The sequence below is a fragment of the Colletotrichum destructivum genome, chromosome 6 (genome assembly GCF_034447905.1).
Source record: "Colletotrichum destructivum chromosome 6, complete sequence".
Taxonomy (NCBI): domain Eukaryota; kingdom Fungi; phylum Ascomycota; class Sordariomycetes; order Glomerellales; family Glomerellaceae; genus Colletotrichum; species Colletotrichum destructivum.
The window spans coordinates 1,099,502-1,121,790 of NC_085901.1; the positions used below are offsets into that span (position 1 = coordinate 1,099,502).

The 22,289-nt window shown below is 53.7% G+C and overlaps 10 protein-coding genes across 10 annotated transcripts; 7 read left to right on the forward strand and 3 right to left on the reverse strand.

Annotated features, from left to right (window-relative positions):
• Positions 1-439: 439 nt before the first annotated feature.
• CDEST_09519 (Putative acyltransferase 3 domain-containing protein) lies at positions 440-1,957 on the forward strand (the record flags this gene model as incomplete). Its single annotated transcript, XM_062925678.1, has 1 exon — positions 440-1,957. The coding sequence occupies one exon, from the start codon at positions 440-442 to the stop codon at positions 1,955-1,957; it is 1,518 nt and encodes a 505-aa protein (XP_062781729.1).
• Positions 1,958-2,502: 545 nt separating this feature from the next.
• On the forward strand, positions 2,503-4,722 carry CDEST_09520 (uncharacterized protein). The gene has a single exon (XM_062925679.1). It carries the CDS (start codon positions 3,135-3,137, stop codon positions 4,494-4,496), a length of 1,362 nt encoding a protein of 453 aa, XP_062781730.1. The 5' UTR covers positions 2,503-3,134; the 3' UTR covers positions 4,497-4,722.
• A 757-nt stretch (positions 4,723-5,479) lies between these two features.
• On the forward strand, positions 5,480-6,511 carry CDEST_09521 (uncharacterized protein). Its single transcript, XM_062925680.1, has 2 exons — positions 5,480-6,213; positions 6,270-6,511. Exon 1 carries the CDS (start codon positions 5,498-5,500, stop codon positions 6,209-6,211), a length of 714 nt encoding a protein of 237 aa, XP_062781731.1. The 5' UTR covers positions 5,480-5,497; the 3' UTR covers positions 6,212-6,213; positions 6,270-6,511.
• Positions 6,512-7,603: 1,092 nt separating this feature from the next.
• CDEST_09522 (Putative cytochrome P450) lies at positions 7,604-9,870 on the forward strand. Its single transcript, XM_062925681.1, has 3 exons — positions 7,604-7,917; positions 7,981-8,362; positions 8,425-9,870. Exons 1-3 carry the CDS (start codon positions 7,684-7,686, stop codon positions 9,420-9,422), a joined length of 1,614 nt encoding a protein of 537 aa, XP_062781732.1. The 5' UTR covers positions 7,604-7,683; the 3' UTR covers positions 9,423-9,870.
• Position 9,871: 1 nt separating this feature from the next.
• On the reverse strand, positions 9,872-10,975 carry CDEST_09523 (Putative Cellulose-binding domain, fungal, auxiliary Activity family 9). Its single transcript, XM_062925682.1, has one exon. The coding sequence runs from the start codon at positions 10,917-10,919 to the stop codon at positions 9,873-9,875; it is 1,047 nt and encodes a 348-aa protein (XP_062781733.1). The 5' UTR covers positions 10,920-10,975; the 3' UTR covers position 9,872.
• A 2,964-nt stretch (positions 10,976-13,939) lies between these two features.
• CDEST_09524 (Putative epoxide hydrolase, alpha/Beta hydrolase) lies at positions 13,940-15,363 on the forward strand (the record flags this gene model as incomplete). The annotated part of the gene is made up of 3 exons (XM_062925683.1): positions 13,940-14,871; positions 14,924-15,209; positions 15,271-15,363. The coding sequence occupies 3 exons, from the start codon at positions 13,940-13,942 to the stop codon at positions 15,361-15,363; spliced, it is 1,311 nt and encodes a 436-aa protein (XP_062781734.1).
• A 410-nt stretch (positions 15,364-15,773) lies between these two features.
• CDEST_09525 (uncharacterized protein) lies at positions 15,774-16,088 on the forward strand (the record flags this gene model as incomplete). The annotated part of the gene is made up of 1 exon (XM_062925684.1): positions 15,774-16,088. One exon carries the CDS (start codon positions 15,774-15,776, stop codon positions 16,086-16,088), a length of 315 nt encoding a protein of 104 aa, XP_062781735.1.
• Positions 16,089-16,739: 651 nt separating this feature from the next.
• On the reverse strand, positions 16,740-17,923 carry CDEST_09526 (Putative short-chain dehydrogenase/reductase SDR, NAD(P)-binding domain superfamily; the record flags this gene model as incomplete). Its single annotated transcript, XM_062925685.1, has 4 exons — positions 16,740-16,846; positions 16,904-17,120; positions 17,184-17,777; positions 17,846-17,923. 4 exons carry the CDS (start codon positions 17,921-17,923, stop codon positions 16,740-16,742), a joined length of 996 nt encoding a protein of 331 aa, XP_062781736.1.
• Positions 17,924-19,501: 1,578 nt separating this feature from the next.
• On the reverse strand, positions 19,502-20,926 carry CDEST_09527 (uncharacterized protein). The gene is made up of 5 exons (XM_062925686.1): positions 20,603-20,926; positions 20,372-20,534; positions 20,184-20,293; positions 19,898-20,097; positions 19,502-19,827 (listed from the first exon to the last, which is right to left on the reverse strand). The coding sequence occupies exons 1-4, from the start codon at positions 20,719-20,721 to the stop codon at positions 19,938-19,940; spliced, it is 552 nt and encodes a 183-aa protein (XP_062781737.1). The 5' UTR covers positions 20,722-20,926; the 3' UTR covers positions 19,502-19,827; positions 19,898-19,937.
• Positions 20,927-21,415: 489 nt separating this feature from the next.
• On the forward strand, positions 21,416-22,289 carry CDEST_09528 (uncharacterized protein). The gene is made up of 2 exons (XM_062925687.1): positions 21,416-21,891; positions 21,972-22,289. The coding sequence occupies exons 1-2, from the start codon at positions 21,494-21,496 to the stop codon at positions 22,108-22,110; spliced, it is 537 nt and encodes a 178-aa protein (XP_062781738.1). The 5' UTR covers positions 21,416-21,493; the 3' UTR covers positions 22,111-22,289.

A 22,289-nucleotide genomic window follows, 5' to 3' on the forward strand; every position in this document is an offset into this window, starting at 1 on the left:
TCCTAGGCTCAGCCCACCTCCCCACACCCTTCGACATTGCTCGGCCTCGGGACTATCTCATGGTTCAGATGCTGGTGCGCATGTTAGTTGACCTTGTTTTTGCTTGTGAAACTTTGGATGAACAAGTCGTTAACAGCAAGCATATCTCATGAGCTTACTTGGTAAAAATAACGAAAAGAACCAACGCCAAGCCTTGACCATCCCCGTCCAAGGACAATTTGAGCTGAAAATCGCCGTTCAGATTCCTCTGATACTGAAAAGAGCCGTGCCTCTTTTTCCCCAAATCAACAAGCACCCCAGAGTGGTAAGGGTTGGAACATTCCCATCCTGCAGCACCAGCACACGCCCGTCAGCATTCATCCCCCACATCGTGGACAGCTTGAGGCCGAAACCTTCCTCTTCACATCGACTGCTTCAACACTTCACCACCCCGTCAAAGATGCCCTCCAGAAACGAGGGCATTCTCGACAGCCAAGATTGGGACGAAGTCAAACCAACCTGGTGCGACAAGTCCAGATGGCTGACCGAAGACGGCGACTGGAAGCCGGCCACCCTTCTACGGAGCAGACGGCCCTCGCGTCTGAACCTCGCCCGCCTCGGGTCCTTCTTCTGGCCCATCAAAGACACCAAACAACCGGAGGCTCTGCGGCCAACGGCCTACCTCGACGGCCTCCGAGGGTTCGCCGCGTTCCTGGTCTACTGGCACCACAATCAGCTCTGGGCCCACGAGCCGCACGTGCAGAACCGCATCTTTGAGAACGCCTTTGGCTACGAGGACAAGCACCACCTCGCCGCCTTTCCCGGGATACGGCACCTCTTCACCGGCGGTCATTTCGCCGTGTCTGTGTTCTTCGTCATATCCGGCTACGTGCTGTCCGCCAAACCGCTGGGCCTGATTCAATCGGGGGACCATGCCAAACTGGCAGAGAACATCGGCTCGGCCTTGTTCAGGCGCTGGCTCAGACTATACCTTCCCTTGATGGCGACCACCTTCGTCTTCATGACCTTTCTCCATCTCTTCGACATGTGGGTCGACAACATCGACCGCTCGTCGACCTGGCGAGAAGACGTATGGCTCTGGTACTGCGAGCTGAAGAACTTCAGCTTCGTCTTCACCACCGGCGGCAGTCCTTTCTTCAGCTGGAACCCTCATCTTTGGTCGATCCCCGTGGAGATGAAAGGGTCGGTCATCATCTACACGGCGCTCCTCTCGTTCTCGCGATGCACTAGAAACGCCAGGCTCTGGTGCGAGGCCGGGCTGGCATTCTACTTCATGTACGTTGCCGACGGATGGTACGGCGCCATGTTCGTCATGGGCATGATTCTCTGCGACCTAGACCTGCTGGCGAAGAAGAATGATCTGCCGAACATCTTCAAGAAGCTGGAACCGGCCAAGACCTTCTTCTTCTACCACCTCTTCGTCTTTTCCATGTACCTGGGCGGCGTCCCATCGTACACGGGCGACGTCTCGAAGATGCGCGAAAACCGCGGATGGTACTACTTGTCCCTGCTCAAGCCGCAGGCCGTCTTCGACTACAAGTGGTTCTACCTCTTCTGGGCCGCCGTCCTGCTCGTCGCCTCGGTTCCTCGCATCTGGTGGCTGAAGAGGTTCTTCGAGACGCGCTTTTGCCAGTATCTCGGGCGGATCTCGTTCGCCCTCTATCTGGTCCACGGGCCCGTCCTGGGGACGCTGGGTGACCGCCTCTACACGGCCGCGGGGTATTACAAGGACTCGGAGAAGGAACACCTCGCCCACCTGGTCGACAAGTTCGTGTTGCCAAAGATCGGCCCTCTCGGGCTGGAGCCGGCCTTCCTGCTCCCGCATCTCATTATCTTGCCCACGACTCTCTGGCTGGCCGAGGTTGTGACGAGGTTCATTGACGAGCCTAGCGTTAGGGTAGCGCAATGGCTCTACAGGAAGACGCTTAACGCTCCGGCTGTGGCGGTAAAAGGCTAAGAAAGCGAACTGGATAGTGAGCCGGGCCTTCAGCCACAGGTTTGTTCGGCAAGACCGAGACGATACGGCATCTAGTAACTAGTGTACAGCACTTGTAATTGATCGATAAAAATAGCTATTCTTTCATCGAGTGAAACTACAAAACAGCTGGTTGCGATGGCAAAGCCGTTGTGTGATGCGACTGGCTTCAGCTCAAGACAGTCAACTTCCAACTGTCTATTCTAGTTCAACTACAATCACCCAATACTCACCCCAGAAGACATTTGCCACGCGAGCCGGCGGCATGAGCTGTGCTGATGGCTTCGAGACCGTCACAGACTTACGAGCAAACCGACTCCCGCTACGAAGAGGCTTGCGGAGGGTGCAAACGATTCGTTCCAACAGACCGCATGTCTGGCTTTCTCGTATGGCTTCATTTTAGTCTCGACTTGCAGCTGCATCACACCCAACGTGGCTGCAGGAACGGAATCACTGCCCGAATCGGAACTGGTGTGTGGAGGCTCGTGAGGGGAGAGGAGGGGAGGGATTGCAACTCTGACCAGGGGTTCGTGCACCTCACCGAGGCACACCTACTTACACATGCTCACATGTCCGAAGGCAAGAGTGACGGCTTCTGAGGGCACATCATTCCGCAAATTCGGGATCTTGTCTCTGGCACCACCGTGGTCCAGTTCGGCCAAACCCTTTGCACAAACGCTTTGAGTGGCTGGGAGGCATAAGGCCCGATACGAGATTGTAAGCAAGTGAGGGGAAACCCAAGCATCAATCAATGGATCATGGTCGTCTTCCCTTGCTGACCTGCTAATCTCCATCATACGGCATACATCTCCCGATGTCTTCCGCATGATGCCTCATGCCCCCTATAGCTCCATACCATCACAAAGATATCGACTGCCACTTTCCCCCACATTCCTTGGTATTCTTGCCCGATGCAATCCTGATCCTGGGATACACCTGATCCAGAAGAGCTCTCTGTCTGTGCCGATGCTCCGGAACCCTTTCTCACCGCGCCTCACCTCCCAGTCAAGGCCGACTCAGTTCAGCAGAACCTAGTCAGCAGAACAACTGCGACATTTGTCTCTTCTTCTTGGAATCCTAGCCGTGTACGCTGCTCGTCCCCGGACTCCCGGCCGCACGACCCCGAGGAGACCTCGGCGTCTGCGGAGAGCCCTTCGCAATGCTAGCCAGGGATTTCAAGCGTGTCGTCCTCATCCTCGGCCCCTTTCTCTTTCTCGCCTACGTCGGCATCCGATGTCTCGACCTCAGGAGCTCCGCTCCGGGTCCCAACCGCTGGTTCGACCACGTCTTATCAACGAATTGGAGATTGAATGACGGGCTCAAGCCGTTCTCGCAACCGCCGAACTCGGCAGCACCTACACAGTCACGGACCGGGTTCGCGGTCTCCCCACCGCCCTCGGCTCCAACAGAAGCGACAGCCCACCACGAAATAGTCTCGTCGTCTACCTTTGACAAAAACTTCTTCCTGATCCTTTTCGGCGAACTGGAAGCTATCAACCCTAATATCTTGCCCCACCCCACTCTGGACAACACCTTTATCGTCGTGGCACAGAAGAGAAAAGCAGACGACAAAACTGTCGAGCATGTCGAGCTCGTTTGCAACGCCGTCTTCACATCAGAAGGCCTCACCTGTGTCGACGTACCGACTGCCCTGCCCATCGTCGCTACCAAGAGCGGAGACGACAAATGCCCCCCCAAATTAGCTTATATCGCCCTGAATGTTGGACCGCACGATGCCCGCGTCTTCTACGGCCCCAAAGCCCCGTTCATCGTGTTTGGGTCCAACTCAATCTTCGCGTGCTTCGGACAGTTCATGCAGGACTTCCGCACGCTCGGTGACTGGGACTTTGAAACGTCGCCCGACATAGGCTTCGGGCGTGGCACGGAGCTGCAACGCCCGGCGCCATGGGGCACGATGGAGAAGAACTGGTTCGCTTTCTGGGACGAGGAGGGGGTGATCTACCTCCACCAGGACGTGGCGCCGAAACGGGTCTTTGCCAAACTGAACGCAGACGGCTCCGTGGGACCGGACCTCGCGCCCTTGGCAGCCGGGGACGAGGCGTGCCTGAGCAAGTACATGCCGAAGCTGCCGCCAGATCTGGAATCGATACACCAGGCGACCAACTCCCTCAGCGTCTCGTTCTGCAAGCGGAGCGACCCGGCCTGTAAGGCCACCAGCGACAACACGTTCATCATCACGGTGTTCCAGCACAAGACGTTCTACCGCTTCCACAGCGAGTACGAACCGTACGTCATGGTGTTCCGACAAAGGGCGCCGTTTGAAGTGTTCGCAGTGTCGAAGAAGCCCTTGTGGATCCGTGGCCGGAAGAAGAGGCTTGATGGGAGCTCCGACATGTTTTACGTAACGTCTATGAGTTGGAAGAGGAAGGACCAGAGATACCATGGTTTTTTGGACGATGTGCTCTTCCTCTCCTTCGGAATAGAGGACCAGCGGACGGGGGCCATCGACGTTCTCGCGGAGGACCTGCTGGCCGAGCTTGGAACCTGCCTCGAGGTATAGAGGATGATTTCCTGACAATACGGCGGAATACGTTGCAGAAATAATCATTAGTGCGGAAAGATTCCCAGCGAGCGTTTTGAGAATTCGTGTGTTCAACTGTACAGAGCATTGATTTGGAACACAAGCCCATCTATCTATCCCCTCACAAGCTATTTTGGCTTCTGACTAGTCCAGGTTCAAACGGAATGATCCTCATGACCCGTTTCGATTTACAAATAACCATTTTCAGACATGGAACGGGGCAAAGATAGCCACCGGCAGTTTGGAGAGCTTGCGGAGTATGTTTACAGTCCCGCACAAGATCGCGAGGCTAAAAGAAAAGAGAGATGAATCAATAACGCAACTCATACTGTCACACCAACTAGTCGCCGCGGAGGTCTTTGTCTCGACACAGAAGCATGCTTCAAGAGCGAGATCAGCTTTTGTCAACTTATCCAAGTTTGATCAAGTGCACGATTCAAGACTTTCTGTGGCGTTGCGTCGCGGGGCACTAAATCCGGAAGACTAGATCCATCCGGCTGGTTTTTCCCGACCTTGATGGGTTGCACAAGTTTTTTTTTTGAGATCGTCGCTACTTAGGGGCATCAGACTGTTCATCCTGTTTAGTCTTTTCGTGTCGGCTTCACAGCCGGTCTGCATCGTGACCAGGTAGAGGTCACGAAAAGAACCGTAGATCGTGAATGCCCTTGCGTAGGAAGCGGAATATTTGCCATGGGCGGGATTGACGCGGATCGAATGCGGAATCTATGGACATGTTGCGTGCCGACTGACCAACATGCCAAGGAACCTCCAGCCGCGGCAGCGTCAACATCCGGGCTGCAAACGAACATAGTCGTCTTCGAGTCTCACCAAGAACCCATAGACCAGAACCATGCCGAGTAGAACCGACGAGAACGACGCCGTGGAAGCCATGGGGGACTTGGCCACACAACCAGGAAAGGCGCCGGGCCAGTCCGGATGCGGAATGTTGCCACGGACGTCAGCCCACTAGCATTCCTCCGATGTGTGTCGGCTTTATTATCAACAGAACATCCCAAGAAAGTTCGTATTTTCGGTCCTCAACAAGATTCCACCGCTGCTTTAAGTTTCTCCTCAGGTCAGCCCAGGTATCCACAGCCAGGGGTTTCTCAGCTGTGCCAAACAAATCCCGACCGGGATATAAATTCGGACCCAAAGTGCCAACCATGGCGAACGCCCACCCCGCACTAGCACGGGTCAGTCCACCTGTCAGGATGATTAACCCGGATCACTCCTTCACCTTTGTGAACCTGGCGTCGAAGAGCTTCGAGCTCGTCCAGCACACGATCCCGACGTCCCCGGACATACGAATGGTCCACGAGCTGCCCGACAGCACGAAGCTGGGAAAGGATGAGGAGATGATCATGTCGTGGACGAAGGGGTGCTATTTCGGCAAGAGCGGCCGCGACGACGTGTTCCTCTGCTGGCAGGAGATGGAGGCGCTGCAGTCGTTCTGCATCGGCATCGAGTCGCCCGAACGCGGCTTCTTCAAGCCCATCCGGTCGCATTACAAGATCAAGTACAACGACGGCACGACCTCCAAGGACTGGTTCAAGCCTTCCGACAACCCCGGGGACCCGTACACGTTCCCCAACACCATGAACGTCGACATTGTGGTGACGAGCCACTCTGCCAAGGACCAGCTGGAGCTCGAGATCACCATCAGGGATAGGAGTCCACCGGAGCTTAAGCAGTGATGGTAGGTGCCTGGATGGTTCATGTTCGAGTGAAGCCGGAGCTAACAAGCCGTGACAGAATTTCGATGTTGAGACGAGCACCACCACGAGACGAACATAAGGAGGGACATTCCTGCATCGAGGTTTGAAGCAGGGCACTGTTGTTGTTGTTGTTGTTGTTGTTGTTGTTGTTGTTGTTGTTGTTGTATCACAAAACGAAAAAGCCTTCAGGAGTTTGGCGTTAAAATCAAGTGGATGTACAGAGTGTTACTGGAAGTAGATGAATGCTTTTGGCGCGTCACGTACATGAGTCACCCATACCACATTTGCAAGTTTGAAGCTCGGTCTGTCTCCCAGTGTACCCTTTGAGGTATCTTTGTCCGCGGAATGTCTTCGTCGATTTTCGCAATTTACGTCGTGGCTCCCCCCCCCCCCCCCCCCCCCCAGCTTCTACTGTAGGTAGTGGATACTTTCGGACATTGGAGATGATAGAGATGAGTATTGCTTGCTGATTTACTTGCCTCGAGGCCGGTGGGATCTCCCGGCAGGAGGGGGCCTCGGCCTCCGAAGCTCCACTATCGCCGCTCCACCAACGTCTCCATCGTGAGTTTTCAAAATTTGCCGGTCATGATACTACCCACTCCTGCCCCGTCAACAACCCAACATGGTCTGGTGGTGTAGTTGGTTATCACGTCAGTCTAACATCTCGCCGAGTCGCCTCGCCGGGCTGAGCACACTGAAGGTCTCCGGTTCAAGTCCGGGCTAGATCATCCAAATGGGCGATTGGTTTAGTGGTATAATGACCGCTTAGCATGCGGTAGGTCCAGGGTTCGATTCCCTGATCGTCCATCATTTTTGCCCTTTTCACCGTGTTGTGGCTTACCACCAAATACCATGTGGCGGCTGCAGTCAGCAAGCAGTAAAGAAGCCTGGTTGGTGATGGATGGATGATACAAGCATTGTACTTGCATGGCATGTAGAAGTAGGTGCAAAAGGGGGGTGAACAATAGCTTCATAATTTACCAAAGAATCTCGTCATCACCGAAGCGAAAGCGATGACTGTTATTATCCTCAAAGGCTAGTTATATCATCACTGGCTTGATATCATTTCACTCAAGATATCGGCAACAATGTCAAAGACCTAATAGGACCATATCCCCGAGGCTCCCGCTTGAGTTCGACGTAGCCATACCAACCTCAAAGCTTACAAAAAGCATTCAGTTGATTTGACTTTGGCTCGAGTTGTACAATGTACATAGGATTGTAGCGCGCGCACTAATATGAGGATCATCCCTGCTGGCAATCCCTCCCCCAAAACCGAACTTTCTTTGCCCACCCAAATCTCCTAGCGCTTACAATCAGACGAGACGGAGGTTGCCAGCACAGAGACAAGACATTTAAAGCCTTGCCCGGTCCTCGATTGATGTCAATGTCTGTCAGCTTCAACCTGGGTTCCGCTCTCTTTTCCTTGCTGCAACGTCCGTAGAACCACCATGGCGCCCATATCGCACTTCTTGCCCCCCGCCACGAGCTTGTCAGGCATCGCCCTGCTGGCCTTGGGCTCTGGTGTTCTTTTGTACCTCATCAGCCGGGCCTTCTACTCCATCCCGTACCCCAAGGGAATGGCGCTTGTGGGCGAACCCCCAGGGGCCACGCGATTCAGTCTTCGCACGTACTGGCGGTACTACACAGACTGCCGCGGCTTGTTTCGGGAGGCCTACGATAACGTATTTCCACCTAGGAGAGCCCCCCTCACCGGCGTTCCATCCCGCTAATCCAGAGTGTGTCAGTACTCGAAGAAGGGCAAGCCGGTGGTCATTCCCGGGCTCGGCTTCCGCCACGAGGTCATCATGCCTATAAGTTCCATGCGCTGGGTACAGACTTATCCCGAAACGGCGCTCGACTTGGGCAAAGCGTTCGCCGAGGTCGACCAGGTGGAGTGGGCACTGGGCCACGATCGCTACGTCGATGACGCGTGGCATGGGGTCCTCGTGCGGACGGAGCTCAACGCCGTGTTGGAGAACATCTGCGCCAGCTTGAACGATGAGCTCGGGATCGCATTCGACAAATGGTTCGGGACCGATCCCGAGTGGAAGGAGATCGACCTGTTCGAGTCCGTCAAAATGGTCGTGGCCCAGGCGGCCAGCCGCTTCACCATCGGTCCCGGGATTTGTGAGTAATTTCCGCACGCAGCTTGAGCCTGTCATTGACCTTCTTGTGCTAACATCCGCCAGGCCGGAACGAAGAATACCTGAACCTGTCGATCGACATAGTCAACCAGCTCATCATGAACGCAGGCGCTACGGGGGGCAGCCCTCGCGTCCTGCGGCCCGTAGTCGGAACTTTGGTCAATCTCACACTGCACAGCAAGGTCAACAGGCTCAAGAAGATGTTCCAGCCGATCTGGGAAGAGCGCGTCGAGATTCTCAAGCACGACCGAGACGACCCGGACCACGTCGAACCGCAAGACCACCTACAGATGATGGCCCGCTACGCCAAGGAGCACCGCCCGGAGGAGTTCAACGACATCGACATGATGACGCGGCGCCTCATCGCCGCCAACTTCGGCTCCATGCACCAGACCTCCCTCCAGGTCACCAACATGCTGCTCAACATCCTGGGCTCCGACGCCGAGTTCAACACCATCGCCGCCCTGAGGGACGAGGTCGACCGCGTGCTGCACGCCGACGGGGACGGCAACTGGACAAAGGCCAAGGTCAACAGGATGGTCAAGGCGGACAGCGTCGCGCGCGAGACGCTGCGGCTTAACTCGTTCGGCGGGCGCGCCGTGTTCCGCAAGGTCATGGTCGACGGGATCAAGACGCCGGACGGTCAAGGGCTGCCCAAGGGCACCCTCATCTCCTTCCTCGGCCAGCCGGCGCAGACGGACGGCGAGGTGATCGAGGACCCCCTCAAATACGACCCGTTCCGCTTCTCCCGCATGCGCGAGGACGCCGCCGCCAGGGACGAGAAGGCGCCCGCCGTCTCCTTCGTCACGACGAGCCCCGAGTACCTGCCCTTCGGCCACGGCAAGCACGCGTGCCCCGGCCGGTTTCTCATCGACTTTGAGCTCAAGATGATCATCGCCTACTTGCTGGGGCACTACGACGTGGAGTTCCCCGCCGAGTACAACGGCAAGCGGCCGGAGAACTACTGGCTGACCGAGGCCTGCTTTCCGCCCGACGGGGCGAGGGTCCGCATACGGAGAAAGAAAAATGCCGACGGCAAATAAAAACACAAGCTTCGGCGGGGGCTGTAGGGGGTTGCCTAGGCCGGGAGAGAAGTATCGTTAAGATAGAGCATGGTGAAGCCGGTGGGAGACTTTTTATACAAAAAAATTAAGTCAACAGGTGATCCCGGTATCTTCAATATGAACCCGTAGTGTATAAACAGTCTGATCATTGAGACCATCGCATTTCAGACACTTTAGGGACCACACTCGAAGCCAGTTTTATGTGTAAGGGGGGTACGTTGGAGAAAGATTCCGTGAGCTGTAAAGCCTCACGAGTGAGTCACACATATGACAGCTCAAAAGTGCGAAGAGAAGCTGTGTTTTGGTGGCGAGTGCTGCATGGGAGAAGAAGTCCCCTTAAACTATGTACATGAAGTTACGAGTTACAACACACGATGGATCATCCTGGACTGTCCTGTTTGAGTAGGCCATATGCTGCCCAGGTCGACACTAGACGCACTGAGAGTAGAAGGGGTTCAGAGCTTGGCAGGTCGATCCCGCGGCGCAGGTTGTCAGGCCGGTCCACCCCTGGCCGCCACACTGGCCGAACTTGGGCACGGTTCCGCCGCCGCCGCCGCCCGCAGACGTCGTCGTCGACACCGTTGCGGCCCTGGTGGTGGTCGCCGGGACCGGCACCGTAGTCGTCCGCAGGGTCGTCGACGGGCTGCCCCCGCCGTTGCCTCCGGTGGCCCCGGGCGGCGTGGCGCTCGATGTCGCGGTGGGCCGGGCGGTGCTCTGCGCCACGGTCGACGGGAGTCCCGCGACCAGCGTCGGGCCCGGCATCTGGTAGACTAGGGGACTTGTGTACAGGTTGAAGAGGACGCCCGGGTCGTCGGCCTTGTACAGCGCCGTGCCCTTGACGCCGGCCGGGGCGAGGGAGCCACCGCCCGTGACCTTGATGTTGAAGCACTGGGGGTACGCCTGAGCGCCGTTGGGGTTCCCGCCCGAGTGCAGCGCGAGGATCTCGTGGCGGAGAACGTAGTTGCCCGGGGCGAGGGTGGGCGGGATCTGGACGGTCCAGGTGAAGCCGTTGGCGATGAGCCTGTCGGCGGCCCAGTTGCCGCTCGGCAGCGACATGTCGATGAGGCCGCCAGCGCCGATCTTGAAGAAGTTGAGCGACGTCTTGTCGACCGTCTCGCAGTCGCCGCTGCACTTGGCGAGGTAGTCAATGACGGGGCCCTTGTGCGAGTCGGGCCAGGTGTCCCAGACGAGCTGGATCTTGGCCCCGGCGGGGACGGTGGCGTGGCCGCCGGCGGGGACGCCGTTCTTGTGGCAGATGATGTCGTTCGTGCCGAAGTTGACGGGCTCGACGAACCCGTTGTCGGGTTGGTCGATCTTCCAGCCGACGACGGGGCCCGCGGGAGGTGAGTAGGTGAAGGCGGGCGAGTCCCAGCCGCGGTAGGCGACGCCATCGGCAACGAGCCAGTTCACGTGGCCGTGGGCCGAGACGGTGGCCGCCAACGCCAGGAGGAGGGAGGAAGGGCTGAGATGGCCCATGGTGTCAACTTGTCACTGGTTCTGATGAACAGATCGTACTCTATAGTGTAAAGAACGGTACCCGAAGACCTGGGTTGATGAGCGGTAACAAGTTCAGGCAAAATGCAGCCACAGGGAGACGAAAAGGACGGCACATATATAGCACTTTCCATCCCGGACCGTAGACAACATGATGATGACAATATGTCAATGACACTAGAAACAGGGCAGCGGATATTAACCGCCATCCATACGATGCAGTCCAACTGCAGATAAATTACCCAGGTGAGGCAATGTGCCATCGTGAAGAAGTCACGACAATATGCCAGCGTAGCATGTCTGGCCCCGTCTTCCGGTTCCGAACCAAGTCAAGTCGCAAGAACCGAGAAACCTCTTCTTTTCCCCGCGGTCTCCTGCATGCCAACCCTGTCTACCGTGCGGTAAGCACCTGTCACGAGAGCACGAAGAAGGCGCGCCGTGATGGGACGCATTCATCCGTGATGCCTGAATCGGAATGCCGTCGTGCTGGGCACGTCTTCCAAGCCGGCGAGTATTGATTGGGAACCACAATGTCAGGCGCCTTGGTCCCAACTCACCCCCCCACACCCACACTCCCTTCCCCCGGCCGCCGTAAGCCGTGAAGGGACTGCGCAGACGTGGCCCTAGGATGGTTGGTGCCAGAGGAAAGAAATATGCAGAATTAGGAAATCTCGGCCTGCTAGCACCGAGAAAATGTGACGGCGCGCAGGAGCCCGGGGTTGCATCGGGAGACCGGGGATGTGGGGTCACGGTGATTGGTGGGTGTCAGAGGTGACGGTCCGGATGGTGTTTATACGTGACCCGATGGCGGCCTCCTTATAAATTGCTTGCTCATCTGTGTTTGTTTGATGCCGGCTTACTTGGCGGGTGGGTGCATCCGCGAGAACTGACCATTGACACTCAAGACATCGGGTCTCACCTAATATGACTGTCCCGGTTTACGATGGTATTTATTAGACTGTCTCTCGCGGAAGCGGTAGATTTCTCTGGGATGCCGAAAATTAGCTAGTCATGTCGGAAGTAGTTGGCTGATATTGTTGGAAAACGACTTGGTGCTCCATCACCATATGGTTATCGGGTGGACCGCAGCCCCCCCCTCCCCCCCGTCTTACCAACCATCCGTTGTCCTACGGACTTCCCTGAAGTGGGCAGTGAAAACGATTATGGATTCTTTCTCAAAAGATTTGTTAGTTTTGGCATGGTGTAAACCTACTCAATCGATCTGATTGAGTTGAGGGGGATATATGTACATGTTTGTATTTGCTGAACTAAATAATTGACCGAAAAAACAAAAACATACAACACCAGGTATTCGCTGGTCGTCACCGACCCAACTACTAATCCGGCCCTCATTAGCTTATCTATGGGAGAGCGGACGGGATCCCGAGTTTTCCAATGGGTATGGTCGTATGTGATTGGAGTACGCCTTGTGGTGGCCTATGTTTGCTGCATTAGTCTGCCATGCAACTACAGCGAAATTGAAAACACCGAACCCAGGGGCTGGCAGGTCGATGTGGTTAAATGTTGGTAAATTCATAGAGTCCACAATGTGGAGAAGAGAGGAAGAAGAGGACGGATGGGAAGCGATTTGGTTAGGAACTGTGAATGTATATGCATATCCATCAAGAATGAGGCTTCTGTTAGATGTGTTAAGTTGCCTATCGTTTCAAGTCTATCTGCTTTCGTAAGAATCTGCACAGGGACATCCAAGGAGATTCCGATTATCATGAGTGGTGTGGTGGTGTCAACGTGGCTGTGTTAATGTGATGGTGTTAATTTTGTGGTCTAGATGTCTCTCCCCAAGTTCCTAAAGCTCTCCCACTCCCAAAACAATAATGGCGGTCAATGAATCCCTCGAAACCCGTTTTGTCGCCCTTCAATAATCATTGAGGTCTTTCTCCTGTGTCGTCGACCCATGCTTACATCAGATCATCCGGAGGAAGCTTTTTCCAACCCTCCATGCTCGAGACCGTTGACTGTTTTGGGAATCCGCACAGCTTGTACATCCACGCTGCGTTTCTCTTGGCGCTGCCATCTTTCTCCTCGCCATCACAGGTCCCCTTGGCGCAAAAGCCTACGTGGTATGCGGACCAGGTGACAAAGCTATCAAAAGAATCACATCAGAACTTGACGTGGTGAACCGTGTAAATATCGAGGGCCATCTTGCCATTCTACTCTTACATGCATCGTTGCATACATTCTGGGAGCTTGTGAAGGAGTAGAGGTTCGTTCTCGTCCGGTACGTGCCATTCAGGGTGCTACTTAAAACCGCTGCTAGGGCAGACGTGGCAACCGTAAGGAGGAGCACTAAAGAAGTCGCCTTCATTGTGAATTCGTGAAGTCGAAGTAGTTGATCGAGAGTTATGGCAAATGGTCCTAGTTGTTTGAAGGTGTAGCCTGAGGTAGCGGTAATTGACAGGCAATGCTGCAGGGGTTCGTTTGCGTGACGGATTTACTATGATTTGAAATATCGAAAAATGATGATTACATTCAGAGTATTGAGGCACCTTACATAAATGTTGGATCAACCTATCTCCGTTCGCTCGGCGATGGTGTTATGGTCTTCTAAGAAAGGCTCCTCCGCACCGGGCTCCGCATCGGGCTCCGTATCGGGTTCCGCGTCATTCCACGCATTCAGCGATCAAATGTGATCATGTATGATTAATGATCATATCCACGCTCGCCGTCGCTCAAGTCTTCCAGTCCAAAGAGCATATCCTTCAATTCATGTTCCCTGGGTCAAACTCGGCTTTGGCATTGCTCCGAGTCCAAATGAAATGGACACGAGTGGAGATTTTCGGCACCAAGTTCGCACTTCCGCGTGGCCCAAATTGTTGTTGTTCGCCTTTCGATATCAGTTTTATGGACAGGGATGGGTTCCGACTCTGCGTTTTCACTGCCCATAAAAGGTTGTGCGTTGGACGGATTAAAATCTCTTGTCCTTCTGTCATACACTCGAATAGTCTTCCTATCAACTCAAGTTTAATTCCAACCGCAGAAACATGTGGTCAGCATTGTCCACTTTCCTCGCGTTCTGTCAATTGACCTTGGCACTCAACATAAGTCACGCCACAATGGCTCCCCTGCGGAAGCTTAATTTTCACGTTCCCGACTCTAAGATCAACGAATTCACCTCGCTCCTCTCTTCTTCGAAAATTGGCCCTGAAACCTGGTATAACAACCACAATAACACGGATTTCGGTACCACTAGAGACTGGCTAGCCAAAGCAAAGGATTCGTGGTTGGATCTGGACTGGCGAAACCAGGAAGACCGCATTAACAGCTTTCCCAACTTCAACACCACCATCAACGACGTGGATATTGGGCCTATAAACATTCATTTCGTCGGTCTTTACTCCAGCAGACGCGATGCCTTGCCGCTCCTCTTCCTCCATGGATGGCCCGGTTCTTTCCTCGAGTTTCTTCCCTTGCTTGATATTTTGAAAAGCAAATATACCACAGAATCTCTTCCTTATCATGTCATAATTCCCTCGCTGCCGGACTATGGGCTTTCCGGTGGGCCAGTTGACACTGAACTCACGCTTGAAATAGCGGCAAGGATAATGAATGAGCTTATGATCACTCTTGGATTCGGCTCAGGCTATGTTGTCCAGGGCGGTGACATTGGCAGCTTCCTTGCTAGAATTCTATCAGCCACTTATCCACAGTGCAAGGCCTTCCACAGTAAGCAAAATTGGCCCAGTATATCCGGACGGCGTCCAAACTGTACTAATCACCAGGCAGTCAACATGCTTGCTCCATCATCTCAGGAGGAGATGCTTACTGGAGCCAATATCACTGAAGAGGAGTCACAGCACGTACAGCGAATGCTGAAATTCAGCACTACGGGGTCGTCGTATCTTCTTGAGCATGGCTTAAGACCCTCGACTATTGGTCTCGTCTTATCATCAAGTCCACTGGCCATGTTGGCCTGGTAAGCTATTTTCTCGCCTTGGAACACCCTGTCATCGCCTGACATCATCTAGGATTGGCGAGAAGTTCCTCGAGTGGCCTGACTCCCGTTATCCACTTACTCTCGACACAATTCTCACAATGGTGAGCTTCTATTGGTACACTGACACTTTCCCAAGAAGCATGTATCCCTATCGAGCGCTTGCGGGGTCTGCTGCAGCAGATGAGCTCTTTTCTGTTCCAACGTCTAAAGAAAAGCCGTTTGGCTACTCGGTGTTTCCGGCAGAGAACATACTCTTGCCGAAAGCATGGGCTGAGAAAGCGTATCCAAATCTTGTCTTTTACAAGCGCAACGACAAGGTACGTCAATTTTCACAAAATGCTCATGTCCTCACATTCGATATCTAACATTTTCATCCAGGGGGGACATTTTGCGGCTTTGGAGCAGCCCGATACCTTCCTGCAGAACATTGAGGAATTCCTAGCGATTGCTAGACCACTCATTGAACTTTGATGATTGCTAACTTAGATGATATTCTCCCCCACCAAATGGCTTTTGTTTCTAAGTTTTGTAAAGTAATTTGAAGTTCTTTGAGGTCGCCCGAACAGCCAGAAGGACTCCTTCCCTTATTTTACAGGGGCATTACAAATAGCTTAGTAGATCTTGTTATGCACTTACCAGGTTATGTAATAATAAAGCAAAGACGGTAACGCTGCATTGCCAGTTAGGCGCACACATAAAACAACCATGCGCTGCCCTTTTAAAAAAAACCAAGTTCAGTCTCAATCATTACTTCTATGCTATCGGCGTTTGTCCTAAAGTCGCTGCTGCCTAGGACTCAGCACTTTGCCCATCAATCGATATCTTACTCTTGGCGGTCAAGATTTTCAGCGGCCCTTAGTTACCCTAGCTCTTCTGCAAAGATGAGCACTGGAAACAAACCACCCGCCAGTTTAGGCGCAGCACCCTACAGATTCACTCTCAAGGACCTCGACGAATCTATGTGGTCGGAACACCCTCTTGGCAGAACGGCTTTTGGAATGAAGGTATCAGGCTTCCACCGTTGGGGCTTTGTTATCTACCGGACAACATACAACGACGATGCGATGTGGGAGCGCTACCTCCAGGTTCTTAAGCTCTCTGCACAAGACTGTCTTGTGTCTCTAGGAGGCGACGTACTTCTTGAACAGTATATGGACTGTACGAGACCCTTCGAGCCTGTTCCTAGTACATTCTAACAGCAACTCTAGGGCTAGTGATTTCTGATGTTGAACGTAGTAAACCTGATCTGCACGCGTGTCTAAGATATCCCGAACGGCAGCCGCACTATGGGGCAAGTTGCCGTCCTGCCCAAGTTGGCCAAACCGCAAGCGTATATCCAGTATGTGATTCACTACCCAAAGCCGTGTGCTATCGGCGGCCTCACAGTACCAATCGCTGTCGAATTCCCTGTGAATGGCCGGGGCATCGCGTAGGGGAGCAACTGCCCTGGCTATGGTAGGGTTGACGAAGTAGTCGTGGTACCAGTACACCTGCTGCTCCGGGGTCGACTCAAGACATCGGATCTTACCTGATATGAGTCCTGGTTTACGATGGTGTGACTCATTACGTGTCGCTAAATCAACAATTCGGTGGTGGAAGGGGGACGACGAGCAGAACAGCAAGCTCACTTCTAGATGAAATCAATTGGATTTCTTATTCGCAGCTTATTCCATACCTAAAAATGTCCGTTGATTACTGGGGAGGGTGTGAAAAACCATCAAATTCATGTCCATCACGATTGTACATGCTACAATTGACAAGACTTTATCTTGTAATGACCGGCGACTTAGAGACTGCTCAGTTTTCTGTCCGCAGCCGCTGAAATTTCCAGACAACACAGTAACAGCTCATGAAAATGGCTTGACTTGGGCTGCGCACCATTCCCAATACTTGCCGCCCAAATCAGGGTCAATGAGGTCTTTTCGGGGCTCTTCCTTCTTCCCGAATGGTGACACTGTTTTTTCTCTGGTAATTAGCGATAACCCGGCGATAAATCATTGAGTCGACATACCCCAGCTACCGTTGTCCTCCGAAGTGACAGACCGATCCAACCCAGCAAAAAGCTGTGTGTACGCACCATTCTTGGGTGGATGTGATATGAGTTTCTTAAGTGATATTAGCTCCCCATCGGGTTGCTGAACGTAACGCTCACGACTTACAAACATGGCCAACTGCATCTTGGGCATATTTTGCTGCAGGTTGGTAACAAAGTTGCCGGGGTTGAGCGACTGTGACCAGAGAGTGTTTAGTGATGTCCTGAGCCTTGGAAGTTAAGTGATTAGATCACTCACCAAGCTGATAACACCGCTTCCCCCCATTCTACGAGCATACTCAGACGCCTGGATTACGTTTCCAGCCTTGCTTCTGGAGTATTTAGACCAGATACCCTCCTCGTTGTGGTAGTCCATGTTGGAAAAGTCAATGGCTGGACGCGGCGCACCATCAGCTGCACTTGAAGATACCCATATGACTCTAACCGAGTCACGGGGCGCAACCTGCGACGTCATCTCCAAGAGAGGAGTTAATAGCTGCGTGAAGAGTTGGTGACCTAGGTTGTTGATGCCGAGCTGCAGTTCATATCCTTGCACAGTCGTAGACCCTTGAGGTGGAACCATGACACCGGCGTTATTCCAAAGCACATCAAGCCGAGTCTCTCGAGAAAGAAACTCCTGTGCTGATGCCTTGATGGTAGATAAATCGTCGAGCTGGAGCTTCAAGAAGACCATCTCTCCAGTGGAACTTGGGTGCGCAGTCTTTATCTCTTCGATGACAGCCTGTGTTTTGGAATAGCTGCGAGCAGCCAGCCATATCTTGGCATTTCTCTGGTAGAGAATGTTGACCAGCTCTTTGCCTATGCCGCCAGAGGCACCGGTAATGAGGAAGACCTTCAGAACAGCACTGTGTCAGCCTTTTGGGGAAACCAAGTTGCGTTGTGAAAAGAGGTAAATGTTACCTTTCCCGCCTGATCTGGTAGGTTCTCTTCTGTGAGAGTGGGCTTATGGGGGCTAAGGGTGCTGCAGCGGACGCTCATCGTGGCTTGGAACGGAGGAATTATGGTAGTTGGACTGTCAATGATTGTTTGTGATTCTGGACTCGCTGACCTGAGAACTTGCGGTAGGCATAGGGCTTAAGTACTGATCAGACATGTGTCGTGCGTGCGAGTAATACCATGATTTTGCAATGCAAAAGTTTAGGTTTAGGAGACATGACGGCAGCCCGAGTACGACGAGCTCGGGTGCGGCCGCTCTCGCCCGCATTCTCCACTCCGCTCCGCTTCCGAGCCCCGACTGAAACCCGAATTCTTGGAGAAGCTCCGTGCGTAGTTGCGGGAATGACGCCCGCGTCCGCGCAGCTTTGATAGCTTCTGCTTTGAATTCTACACCCATAGATCTCTGCTTAGTGAAGGTTTGAATTGTGTGCAATGTTTTTCGCTTCAATCCGAGCTGGCCATCCACAACTCAACGAGTCATCCCTCCAGGTTCGCTCTCTCCATTATCATGGCCAAGAGACAGACGTCCATAATGCCGGGATCCGTTGGAGAGGTGTACGCACACGCTCTTTCGGCCTTAATGGAAGGCTCCTCATTTAATGGCCTGTTCCCTGGATGAACGGGTCGAGAGAATACGGCGACCATCTACGAGTCTGAGCAGTTGAGAGACGTATACTGGGAGGTCACCTTCGACATACCGTATATTCTTTGGAAGTATTGTCACGAGTCAATATGGACCACGACTACTGCAATCTACGAGTGCCTTATTTCACCCCGCAGGAGCGAAACTGACTTGATTCTCGCCGAAACAAGGGTGATTCACTGAAAAGGCTCCAGCCGTTCAACAACATGATAGACGAGGAAAATATTATAGAACTCCAAGACGAATGGCTCTACATCCAACCCTCATTATTTATTGGGAAATCAGACAGAATCAGGCCTGATAGTGCCGACGAGCATGAGAAGGGCAGCCCTTTGGCTTTTTTCCAGTAGTGCAATCAATCAAGATGAGACGGATCTCCAGGTTGGGTTCATGATCGACATACCTCGATCCAAACCTTCACCAAAACGACAGAAGGACAGAGAACAAACGCTGGAAATACTTCGTGGCATTTCCGGTGTCAAAGAGCGAATGAGGAACCGGCGGTCAATCGAGGACGCCACGAAACGACCTTGGTTATTCTTCTCAGCCACCACATCAGCGAACATAGCCTGCCTTCATACTGTTTTCAAGGAAGAAAGAAAATACCTCAGAATGCGAAAATTCGTCGGAAATCACAAGTCTTTTGTATTGGCCGATATGCAGAGGAGACTGTGGCGTTGCTGAACATTTGGATAACAGAAAGTCAAATGTCCTTCTACCATGTTAGTGAGAAGGCAAGTCACACTTTTATACATCAGATACAACACAATCTGAAGACACCCCCAGTCCTCCGGCTGTGGGTAGAGTTTCAGGAGAGAAGCGGTTGATAACAGTTGCTATGAGCTTTCACTTCGAAGGCGATCTTTTCGATCGGTATTGGACACGTCGGATTTTGGAAACGGATCGAGAAAGGGCCGAGAAACACAAGGCACCAAAAAGGCCCCAAATCGTTAGTTCAAATGCTCAATTTAAAGCACAGGAAGCAATGGCACATCTACTCTGGCAGGGTATAGTGCATCATGATGACAACGGGCATGGGGATAGTCCGACACAAGATCCTCAGCAACAGCGACGAGTTTTGGAACTTCGTCTGAACCACAGGACGCTGAAAGAGATGAGCATCAGATCCAAAGAGATTCTTTGGAATGCATGGTTGAGTCTCCTCGAGGGGCCTAACCTTGGGTACAAGGCAAATACCGAGGAAGCAGTGCATGACGTATTTCTAATTGCGACGGTGGACAGTAGAACCACGAGACAACGAGCTGAACAGGTTCAAAGAGTACTTCGAGCATCAATGGCAAATCTTGAAGAGAATATGGCGAAGGTCAACTTATGGCATAATCGAGAAAAGAATCGCCAAGCGGAGAACCCACACGATGGACAATAGCTTGGGGCAACTATAATACCGCCTTTCTAGGCCTTCAGACTGTCACATGGGATATCGGACGGCACGCCGGTAGGGTTGACAAAGTAGTCGTGGTACCAGTACACCTGCTGCTCCGGGGTCGTCGACAGGTTGGGCGCCGCGTCGACAGACTTGACCGTCTTCAGGACCGTGTACTGGGTCTTGTAGCTGCATTGGATGGTTAGAGAGAGAACGCCATGAAAGCCCGCCCCCGGCACCATCCCCGGGTAATGTCTCGTGCCTCGGTTACTTACTAGATCTGCGAGCAGTTGCCCGCCTTGAAATTGTTCTCGATACGACCGTGTGCCTCGTACACCGTCGCGGTCGCGTTGTTGTCCGCGATGAAGGTCGTGTTGGGGAAGTGCTGCGCGAGCCGTTAGCCACGTCTGACGCGCCTGCAAGCGAGGAACAGCCGCCCCCGGGAACACGGATATAGGCTTACTGTCAAGGTCATGCTCCCGTCCGTGGGCAGAAATCGCTGCTTGCACCGGGTGATGGCCTCGGCGCCGACGCAGTGGATGCTCAGGGTCGTCTGCATTCCGTCCGGCGTGAAGAAGTCCGTGTACTCTGTCGTGGCGGTGGGGTTCTCGGCGGGGGTGACGAGGCTGGTTTACGTACTGTTAGTCTCCGACTCGAGATACGGGATGAGGAGGAGAAGGTTTGGGTTGCTCACGCGTTGAGAAAGGCCTTGAATTCGGGCTGGACGCCGGGCTGCGGGTCGTAGTCGGTGAAGTCGATCGCCGCGACGAAGCCCGCGGCGAGGAGTGCGGGGACGGCAAACGTGAGCTGCATATTGAATCTACTCTGGGAATGGAACAGCTTCTGCAAGGCTAGCTTGAGTGATTGTCGTCGAACAGATGAGTACCCTATGGTTGTCGACTTGTCACGTTCGAAGGATGAGGCAGGCGAGATTTATAGGATGTGAGGTTGATTTCAAAGCCAATCGACGCGCATGCAGAAAACAAGCCTCACTGTTGGTGTTTTTGAGTAGAGAGAGCCCACCCTGCGCCAAAGTCAACAGTCAACAGGCTGTTATTGGGAGAAGCGCTGGTCCAGGGTAGCCCAGGGCCACGGAGTACACGAGGGGCTCTTTGAGTAGCAATATTGAAACCCTGCACAAAGTGGACCATTTTTAGCTCAAGTTTCTTTATTTCGACAAAAGCTAAATAGACGAACCGCTCCAGAGATGAGAAGCAATAGGCAGCTTCTGGCCGAGTCAAATCAAGGAAACCGGGGGGGACTCACCCAAGATATTGGAGACTCCCGTGCTCCCGAGCTGGGATGCACCCTGACGAGCATGGGACGAAGGTTTGCAGGGCCTCCCGTTGAACACGATTCCGAGCCATCCCGCCCCTATCAAGAAAGGGGTTCATCCGGCGCCGCCGAGCCGATCAGACCCACGCGGCGGGCATCTTGGTTGAGGAAGCCCGGGAAAGGCGCCGGCAGGGGTGGGAGTCCAAACTTGTTTATTAAAGACTCGAGATGGCTGACCTCTTACAGGCGGCATCGCCCATGAATAGCCGGCTTCCCTTGAACCGACCTCGCCAGTCTATACGCCGCCGCAATGATGAGATTCCCGACAGCCCTCCTCCCCCTCGCTGCCGCCCTCGTCGCCGCGGTCGACATGGCGCCCTACGTCCCCGCTGCGGGAGTCGACGCCGCCTTTGCCGACTTCGTCGAGGCGTACTACCTCGCCTCAGAGGACCAGTTCGCCACGACGTCCTTCACCGACTTCTGGCCCGCCGACAACACCGGCGTGCTCGTCATCGCAGGCCGCGCCTTCCCCGGGGCCGCGTCGATCCTGGGCGTCAAGCAGTCGCTGCTCCCGCCGGGGGGCGACAAGTCGTGGTGGCACCTCATCCGTGGCGCCGCCGTGGAAGCCGAGACGGCGGCCGACAAGACGTTCGTCGCGGAGATCGTCATCCAGACGACGTATGTCGGCGGCAACTGCTCGCAGGCGTAGTGAGTTTTTCTTCCCCTCAATGCAACGTCAAGAAACCTGAGAAGAGGGGTGGGGAAGCATGTATACTGACGATCAACAGTGGTGATGCTAGGTTCACTGTTCTCAAGGACGAAGTGGGCTCGGCGAGGTTGAAGCCGCAATCGGGTAGCTTGAGCGTGTACAACCTTACAGTCTCGACGACGGATTCGCCGACGGACATTCCATGCAGCCTATCTTGAACAGAATCACATGATAGATATGATTTATCAACACAAAACGAATCACCGGGGGGGGGGGGGGGAGCTAATACACTTTGAAGACTCTCTTTCATTTCAGGGCAGAACATCTTCTGCGTAACATGTTCTATCGTATCTGGTCCGCACCCAAAAAGTGTGAGATGCAAATGTCTCGTTCTCTA